This window comes from Procambarus clarkii, chromosome 62 (assembly GCF_040958095.1).
Source record: "Procambarus clarkii isolate CNS0578487 chromosome 62, FALCON_Pclarkii_2.0, whole genome shotgun sequence".
Taxonomy (NCBI): Eukaryota; Metazoa; Arthropoda; class Malacostraca; order Decapoda; family Cambaridae; genus Procambarus; species Procambarus clarkii.
Window position 1 is genome coordinate 32,893,055 of NC_091211.1, and position 9,976 is coordinate 32,903,030.

The 9,976-nt window shown below is 48.2% G+C and overlaps 1 protein-coding gene across 1 annotated transcript; it reads left to right on the plus strand.

Moving 5' to 3' along the window:
- The first annotated feature begins 7,839 nt into the window (after positions 1 to 7,839).
- On the plus strand, positions 7,840 to 8,721 carry LOC138354414 (serine-aspartate repeat-containing protein I-like). Its single transcript, XM_069308606.1, has one exon. It carries the CDS (start codon positions 7,840 to 7,842, stop codon positions 8,719 to 8,721), a length of 882 nt encoding a protein of 293 aa, XP_069164707.1.
- The last annotated feature ends 1,255 nt before the right edge of the window (positions 8,722 to 9,976 follow it).

Here is a 9,976-nt window from a genome sequence, read left to right on the forward strand (position 1 = left end):
CACTGTGTTACACCCTCATTCTCTCACCAGAATAAGAGTTAAGGTTCAGGGAGTGCCTGAGTTGTCGGATGTGATTGCGGAAAGTGAAACATGTAAAGTGAATGGTACATTTGTTGAACCCTCCTGGCACACAGTGCAGGATGGTACTGTCACACTATTTATCGCAAACACTAGTAATGCCGATATCCATCTTCAGTCTGGTACCCATGTTGTAGATTTTGCCCATTACTCGTTACCGGTGCGAGTTGTGGATGATGTCTCCATGGATCATACTGTTTGTACACTCACACCAGGAGAACAGGGATCTCAGCCAGAGGTGCAAGCGCAACACCTCAGTCCTACTGATTTTCCTGACTCTGTGGCTCAGCTTTTGAAAATTTTGAACAAGAATAGAGCTGTTGTTGCTCTACCAGGAGAAAAATTAGGTCTCACTCCTCTCATTACACATAAAATTCCCCTTGAACAAGGAACTACGCCTATTTATGTACCAGCTTACCGACTTCCCCATTCTCAGAGAGCAGAAGCAGATAGACTTGTAGAAGAAATGTTACAGAGTGATGTAATTGAATCGAGTAATTCGCCATGGAACGCTCCATTGATTCTTGTACCAAAGCGAGATGGGACTTGGAGACCTGTAATCGATTATCGCAAGCTTAACAGAGTAACAATACCTGATCGTTTCCCACTTCCAGTTCTAAATGATTTGTTGCAAAGTATTGGTCGAAACAAAGTATTCTCAACGTTAGATTTGTTGCAGGGATTCTGGCAAATCCCCCTTGATGAGGAAAGTAAACAATTGACAGCCTTTAGTACTCCCAATGGTCATTTTCATTTCAAAAGAATGCCGTTTGGTTTGCGTAGTAGTCCAATAACCTTTTCACGGCTCATGACAAATCTATTTCGTAGATTGATAGGAAGTACGCTTCTAGTTTACCTTGATGATCTCATAATCATGTCGCAAGATGTTCAGACTCATTTCCAGAACCTTGAAAAAGTACTTGCAAAGCTCGCTGAAGCTAATTTAAAAATAAAGCTTGCAAAATGTTCATTTTTAAAGCAAAAGATTAATTTCCTAGGTCATACAGTTACACCTTCAGGTATTACATTGAATGAATCAAAAATTATTGCTGCCCGTGATTTTCCAACACCTCGTACCGCAGAAGCCGTAAGACAGTTCACAGGTCTTGTAGGATTTTATCGTTCATTTATTGCTGGATTCTCTATTATAGCCGCTCCGCTTTACAAGTTGCAAAGAAAAGATGAACCCTTTGTTTGGGGAGAGGCCCAGGATCAGTCATTCAAAAAACTCAAAGCAGCCTTGATTTCGTCACCTGTCCTTAGGTACCCAGATTTTTCTAAACCTTTTACGTTGGTTACAGATGCTAGTGACATAGGTCTAGGTGCTGCATTACTTCAAACAGAAGGTCACAGAGATCACGCAATAGCTTATGCTAGCCGCACATTATCCAAAGAAGAGAAAAATTATAGTGCAACAGAACGAGAAGCCTTGGCAGTTGTTTGGGCACTTAAACATTTCAAGGATACAATTTATAATTACCCAGTTCATGTTCTTACAGATCACCAACCATTAATTCCCTTGTTCAAAAATAAGAATCCAGTTGGAAAGTTTGCTAGATATTTGCTCACAATTCAAGAATTCAATCCCACATTTGGATATATTCCAGGAAAGCAAAATGTTGTAGCCGATGCGTTTTCTCGACACGTAGCTGCGATTCAGTTAAATTACCCAGCATTAGATGCTACAGTAGTAGAAACGGAACAAAGACAAGACCCCATATGGGCACCCGTCATTAAATTTTTGACTAAGCAAGACACTCGCCCGATTCATAAACCACCAGTACCATTGAAAGAACTAGTTATGTTGGACAATTTACTGTGTAGAGTAGTAAAGCTAGGGACAGCCCCGAGGAAATGTTGTCAGTTAGTTGTTCCAGCTGTCTTGGTACCAACTGTGTTAAAAATTATCCATGATGCTCCTGCAAGTGCACATCCAGGAAAGGATCGTACACTCCAACAAGGTCGATTGAAATATTTTTGGCCAAAAATGGCTAAGGAGATTGCTCATTATGTTGACAGATGTTTAACTTGTTTACAGCACAAGGGACATGTTTCAGGACCTAATCCAATTCAGGTGTACCCAGCAACTAAAGCTCCTTGGGAACGAATATCGATGGATTTATTGACAAATTTTGCGGAAACAGAGAAAGGGAACAAACATTTGCTTGTAATGGTCGATAATTTTTCACGGTTTTGCGAACTAGTTCCTATCCCGAACAAAACAGCAGAAACCATAGCCAGCGCATTCCATGACCAAATAATTTGTAGATATAGTATGCCTAAAGTAATCCTTTCAGATAATGGTCCGGAATTCAGTAATAGTATTCTAACTAGCTTGTGTGATTTATATAACATCAAAAAATGTAGCATCATGCCTTATCATCCGGCAAGTAATGGACTAGCTGAACGTACTAACAGGAAAGTGTTAGATGCCTTGAGAGTCACGTTGAATTTTGATAACAACAATTGGGATGATTTTATACCCTTAATTCAGTGTGCTATAAATTCTTCAATTAATGTTTCTACTGGTGACACACCTCACGCTATTCTTTATGGTACAGATAAGATCCTCCCTAATGAATTGATTAACGTACCTCCTACTCCCTTATATAACGTTGATGATTTTGTTCAAGTGAAGCGTAGACAAATGCAACTAGTATTCAAGAAAATACGAGAACAACTGTCCAAAGCAACAGCCGAGTTCACTCTAGCAAGGAATGCACGAGCTAAACCCAATAAAATAACTATTGGATCTGTAGTAATGATACTTAACCAACACAGGTCTGGTCCTATGTACAAGTTAACTAAGAAATTTTTGGGTCCATATAAGGTAATCGAGCTTATTAAAGGTAACAAATACAGACTTAAGAACTTGTTAACAGGAGAGTATATAAATGAACATTTAGACCACATGAAGTTAGCTAAAATGACTGTTGACGAGACTGATGAGGAAGATGACAATGAACTTACCCAGACAGATACTCCTACTCTGACACCACCTTCTGTGGTTGACAGACCACTGGATGTTCAGCAACCCCATACTAGCAATTATAATCTTAGATCTAGACCTCTCGTTTCAACCGTGCACTCACCACATGTCCATTGGCTAGATTTTAACGAGGATATCTCTCAAGATGATAGTTTGTCGCATGAAGTTTCACCTGTTCCGGACCTTCAGTCAGAGCCAGAGTTGTATAGTGCTCTGGATGAGCTAGGTGTAGATATCCGCAGAATTTATAATTGATTGCACTCTGTAGTTATTCTGTTTGTTTTGAAAAAAAAAAAAAAAAACTCAATTGCAGTATTTCTACCACATGTGTCTTATTATTACCATTATATATAATGTATAGTTTTTCTCAACTTTATTTTGTTATGAATTAGATGCCATTGTCAAGTCTACTACCATTTGTATTTTTACAGTGCTTGTCATAAGAGTTATTATTGTTCTAGCAACCACATTGTGGCCAGTGAATCCTGACTGCTATCACGCAGATGTTAGTCTTCTTGATCCAGGTCTTGTATATGCTTGTAAATATATTGCACATTATATATATTGTACATTGGTCTTGTAAATATATTGTATATTTCGAAAAAAAAAAAAAAAAGAGAAAAAAAAAAAAAATTATCTATCTTGAAATTCAATTGTGGTTGTTAGGTCAGAACTTTGTTCTATTAATGTAATAATTGTTTAATTTTGTATGGTTTTCAAGCACATGCCATTGACACATGTTAATAATTTTGTTTAGGCAATACCTTGAGTTGTATTGTTCATATCTGATCAGTAGACATACACATGTTCTTAATACTCTGGTTTAATCAAAGCATTGTTACCATGATTTTCACCTATTATGATGAATTTTTTTTTTGGTGCATATATGCCGAGTTGTTAGTATTACGCACACCTGATCTTCTTTCAATGTTTTATTATGCAAATTTCACATGTAAGCCATTATTGAATGCCACCGAGGTCCTTTCAGTATCATTGTAACTATATAGCTAGCCAGAGCTTGTCGACAAGGGACGTCGACTTGGTAGCGTGTCCGAGCGGTGTTATACTCAAATTCTGTCAGTTGAAATGTAACCAATCACAGGCAAGTAGGCCTCTGACGTCATGCCAGACAGAGGAGCATCAAGCATGCTCCCAGCAGCCTCAGTTATCCTCACAGACCCAGAGTAGGTGGACCTCGGCTGGCCAGTTATACACCTGTTTGCCTCACTCAATAAATATATACAGAAGCGACTACTGTGTCTACATTCAACCCGAACAAGGCAAACGAATACATGCTGAAGGTTAGCCCACCAGTACAGGTGGTGGGGGGGGGGTGTGTACCATGCTGAAGGTTAGCCCACCAGTACAGGTGGGGGGGGGGGGTGTACCATGCTGAAGGTTAGCCCACCAGTACAGGTGGGGGGGGGGTGTACCATGCTGAAGGTTAACCCACCAGTACAGGTGGTGGGGGGGGTGGGTGTACCATGCTGAAGGTTAGCCCACCAGTACAGGTGGTGGGGGGGGGGTGTACCATGCTGAAGGTTAGCCCACCAGTACAGGTGGTGGGGGGGGGTACCATGCTGAAGGTTAGCCCACCAGTACAGGTGGTGGGGGGGGGGTGTACCATGCTGAAGGTTAGCCCACCAGTACAGGTGGCGGGGGGGGTGTACCATGCTGAAGGTTAGCCCACCAGTACAGGTGGGGGGGGGGGTGTACCATGCTGAAGGTTAGCCCACCAGTACAGGTGGTGGGGGGGGGGTGTGTACCATGCTGAAGGTTAGCCCACCAGTACAGGTGGGGGGGGGGTGTACCATGCTGAAGGTTAGCCCACCAGTACAGCTGGTGGGGGGGGGTGTACCATGCTGAAGGTTAGCCCACCAGTACAGGTGGTGGGGGGGTGTGTACCATGCTGAAGGTTAGCCCACCAGTACAGGTGGTGGGGGGGGGGGGGTGTACTATGCTGAAGGTTAGCCCACCAGTACAGGTGGTGGGGGGGGGGTGTGTACCATGCTGAAGGTTAGCCCACCAGTACAGGTGGTGGGGGGGGGGGGTGTACCATGCTGAAGGTTAGCCCACCAGTACAGGTGGTGGGGGGGGGGTGTGTACCATGCTGAAGGTTAGCCCACCAGTACAGGTGGTGGGGGGGGGGTGTGTACCATGCTGAAGGTTAGCCCACCAGTACAGGTGGGGGGGGCTTGTGTACCATGCTGAAGGTTAGCCCACCAGTACAGGTGGGGGGGGTGTACCATGCTGAAGGTTAGCCCACCAGTACAGGTGGTGGGGGGGGGGTGTATACCATGCTGAAGGTTAGCCCACCAGTACAGGTGGGGGGGGGGGGGTGTACCATGCTGAAGGTTAGCCCACCAGTACAGGTGGTGGGGGGGGGGTGTATACCATGCTGAAGGTTAGCCCACCAGTACAGGTGGGGGGGGTGTACCATGCTGAAGGTTAGCCCACCAGTACAGGTGGTGGGGGGGGGGGTGTATACCATGCTGAAGGTTAGCCCACCAGTACAGGTGGGGGGGGGGTGTACCATGCTGAAGGTTAGCCCACCAGTACAGCTGGTGGGGGGGGGTGTACCATGCTGAAGGTTAGCCCACCAGTACAGGTGGTGGGGGGGTGTGTACCATGCTGAAGGTTAGCCCACCAGTACAGGTGGTGGGGGGGGGGGGGGTGTACTATGCTGAAGGTTAGCCCACCAGTACAGGTGGTGGGGGGGGGGGTGTATACCATGCTGAAGGTTAGCCCACCAGTACAGGTGGTGGGGGGGGGGGGTGTGTACCATGCTGAAGGTTAGCCCACCAGTACAGGTGGTGGGGGGGGGGGGGGTGTACTATGCTGAAGGTTAGCCCACCAGTACAGGTGGTGGGGGGGGGGTGTGTACCATGCTGAAGGTTAGCCCACCAGTACAGGTGGGGGGGGGGTGTACCATGCTGAAGGTTAGCCCACCAGTACAGGTGGTGGGGGGGGGGGTGTGTACCATGCTGAAGGTTAGCCCACCAGTACAGGTGGTGGGGGGGGGGGGTGTACCATGCTGAAGGTTAGCCCACCAGTACAGGTGGGGGGGGTGGCTTGTGTACCATGCTGAAGGTTAGCCCACCAGTACAGGTGGGGGGGGGGGTGTACCATGCTGAAGGTTAGCCCACCAGTACAGGTGGTGGGGGGGGGGTGTATACCATGCTGAAGGTTAGCCCACCAGTACAGGTGGTGGGGGGGGGGGTGTACCATGTTGAAGGTTAGCCCACCAGTACAGGTGGTGGGGGGGGGTGTACCATGCTGAAGGTTAGCCCACCAGTACAGGTGGTGGGGGGGGGTGTGTACCATGCTGAAGGTTAGCCCACCAGTACAGGTGGTAGGGGGGGGGTGTACCATGCTGAAGGTTAGCCCACCAGTACAGGTGGTGGGGGGGGGTGTGTACCATGGTGAAGGTTAGCCCACCAGTACAGGTGGTGGGGGGGGGGTGTGTACCATGCTGAAGGTTAGCCCACCAGTACAGGTGGTGGGGGGGGGGGGTGTACCATGCTGAAGGTTAGCCCACCAGTACAGGTGGTGGGGGGGGGGGGTGTGTACCATGCTGAAGGTTAGCCCACCAGTACAGGTGGGGGGGGGGTGTACCATGCTGAAGGTTAGCCCACCAGTACAGGTGGTGGGGGGGGGGTGTGTACCATGCTGAAGGTTAGCCCACCAGTACAGGTGGGGGGGGAGGGCTTGTGTACCATGCTGAAGGTTAGCCCACCAGTACAGGTGGTGGGGGGGGGTTAACACAGAGAAGTCGAAGTTTAAACACAATAGTTTATTGAATCAACTTGATGAGAACGTAACAACGTAACCCGTCTTGAGGCAACTAGAACTGGTGGTGTTAAGTGACAGTCCCAAGTGATCAATTCTTGCAACACAGCTAACTCCCCTCTGTGTGAGACACAGGTGTTCATCCCTCACGGCTGTGTCGCACACATTCCTCCCCACACACTGTGAATTAGGAGAAGGGAGCAGGAGGCTGAACACAAGGTACCATCTGGGAGGTGAAATCCTGCAAGAGTCAAATGAGAGAAAGATCTGGGGGTTGATATCACATCAAACCTGTCCCCAGAGGACCACATAAAAAGGATATCATCAGCGGCATGTCCTAGACTGGCCAACATAAGAACTGCCTTTAGAAACTTGTGTAAGGAATCGTTCAGGATCTTGTATACCACCTATGTCAGACCAATCCTGGGATATGCAGCTCTAGCCTGATGTCTATACCTAGTTAAACACAATACAAAGTTAGAGAAGATTGAGAGGTATGCCACCAGACTAGTTCCAGAACTGAGAGGAAACGCTACTGGAGCTAAACCTCACGTCAATGAAAAACAGAAGCGTTTAAGGGAGACAAGATAACCACCTAAAAATTTCTGAGAGAAATTGACAGGATGGACAAAGACAAACTATTTAGTATGGGTGGAACACGAACAAGGGGACACAGGTGGAAACTTAGTACCCAAATGAACCACAGAGATATCAGAAAGATATTTTCAGTGTTAGAGTAGTTAACAGGTGGAATGCATTTGGCAGCGATGAGGTGGAGCCCAGTAGGCTCAGGAACCTGTACAGTGTTATAACATTCTGTAACAAGTATTTCCTGTTTGGTTCCTGGCTAATAAGTGATATTTCGTAATTGTTGAAGCCTCTACAGCATAGAAAATTACTATTATTAGCCACAAACTTTGCTTTATGAGCAGGAGTGAGCCTTCAAGTATGGTCAAGTCGTCAGAGACTTCGTGGCACTCCTGATGGGTCGCCGAGGCCGGTGTACCAGCGTCCCGGCTGTCTGTGTCTGTGGCACAGCAGGAGGACCAAGGCCCACTACCACAGCCGACCCGGCTCTCTGTGGGGAGGAACACCGTCAACTGGGCCTTATGATACCATGTGTCACAGCTCTAGATAAGGCGACGGCAGCCTTCAAGTACCTTCAAGACGTCTTCCTTAAGGTGTCTGAGGCAAAGGTCAGTGATGGTGTGGTCGCTGAACCACAGACAAAGGTCAGAGCTGGTGTGGTCGCTGAACCACTGACAAAGGTCAGTGCTGGTGTGGTCGCTGAACCACTGACAAAGGTCAGTGCTGGCGTGGTCGCTGAACCACAGACAAAGGTCAGAGCTGGTGTGGTCGCTGAACCACAGACAAAGGTCAGAGCTGGTGTGGTCGCTGAACCACAGACAAAGGTCAGAGCTGGTGTGGTCGCTAAACCACAGACAAAGGTCAGAACTGGTGTGGTCGCTGAACCACAGACAAAGGTCAGAGCTGGTGTGGTCGCTAAATCACAGACAAAGGTCAGAGCTGGTGTGGTCGCTAAACCACAGACAAAGGTCAGAGCTGGTGTGGTCGCTGAACCACAGACAAAGGTCAGAGCTGGTGTGGTCGCTGAACCACTGACAAAGGTCCGAGCTGGTGTGGTCGCTGAACCACAGACAAAGGTCAGAGCTGGTGTGGTCGCTGAACCACAGACAAAGGTCAGAGCTGGTGTGGTCGCTGAACCACAGACAAAGGTCAGAGCTGGTGTGGTCGCTAAACCACAGACAAAGGTCCGAGCTGGTGTGGTCGCTGAACCACAGACAAAGAAGATCCTGGAGGGCAAAGAACTCCCCAAGAAGCTCACAAGGAAGGAGAGAGCGTGATGGACCAAGATTATCGCAGTGGTTCAGGGGTTCCTGGCCGATCACCGTGTGGGAGGTGGCTGAGCCTCGGCCGAGGAGCTGGAGCACCACGGGCTGCAGGATGTACCTCAACGTTCATGTCCTTTAAGGTTCATCATAATACCCTGAGGGAGAGGCTGGAGGTCGCCCGGAGCACCAGGAGAGCGCCTCCCCCGGGCCACACCTCCAGCCACAACCATCAACAATGGTGTAAACAAAGCAGGATGCTGTCCTACCCACAAGGTTTGATGTTGTTGTTGAAGATTCGCTACCTGGAACAAAAAGTTCCAAGTAACACGGGCTATGGTGAGCCCGTAACAAGGTTTGAGTAGCAATAACAGCCCATTTTCTATACTTTTGAGGCATAACCAATTAGTAAATATCACTATCCGAAAATAACCATCCCTAACAATGTGTAATGACAGTCTTGACAATGAAGAACGTGGAGACAATGAATGACAATGATAACATTACCACTGGACCTAATACTCACAACCTCAGACATTTGGACCCGTGTCTCCACCAGATATAACATTAAAATATGGAGGATAACAGGTATTGATGGCGACGATAACCAGCGGGTCGGCCCACATTAACCACAGCAATAACCCCAACATCAGGAGTGAGTGCTGGGGGCCATTGGGCCAGTAGTTACAGATTGCATGAACCACTCACATTAATTCAATTGAAATGGAAGCCATGCAATTTGCATAGGTTTGGGGAGTGGGTAACATGTGGGTGTGTGGGTGTGCTCGGGTACTGTGGGGGGGGGGGGGTAGGGAGCCTGAGTACCCGCACTCTGGCCTCGGTGGTGTAAGAATACCCACACTCTGGCCACGGTGGTGTAGGAGTACCCGCACTCTGGCCACGGTGGTGTAAGAGTACCCGCACACTGGCCTCGGTGGTGTAAGAATACCCACACTCTGGCCACGGTGGTGTAGGAGTACCCGCACTCTGGCCTCGGTGGTGTAGGAGTACCCACACTCTGGCCTCAGTGGTGTAAGAGTACCCGCACTCTGGCCTTGGTGGTGTAGGAGTACCCACACTCTGGCCTCAGTGGTGTAGGAGTACCCGCACTCTGGCCTCGGTGGTGTAAGAGTACCCGCACTCTGGCCACGGTGGTGTAGGAGTACCCACACTCTGGCCTCGGTAGTGTAAGAGTACCCGCACTCTGGCCTCGGTGGTGTAGGAGTACCCGCACTCTGGCCTCGGTGGTGTAAGAGTACCCGCACTCTGG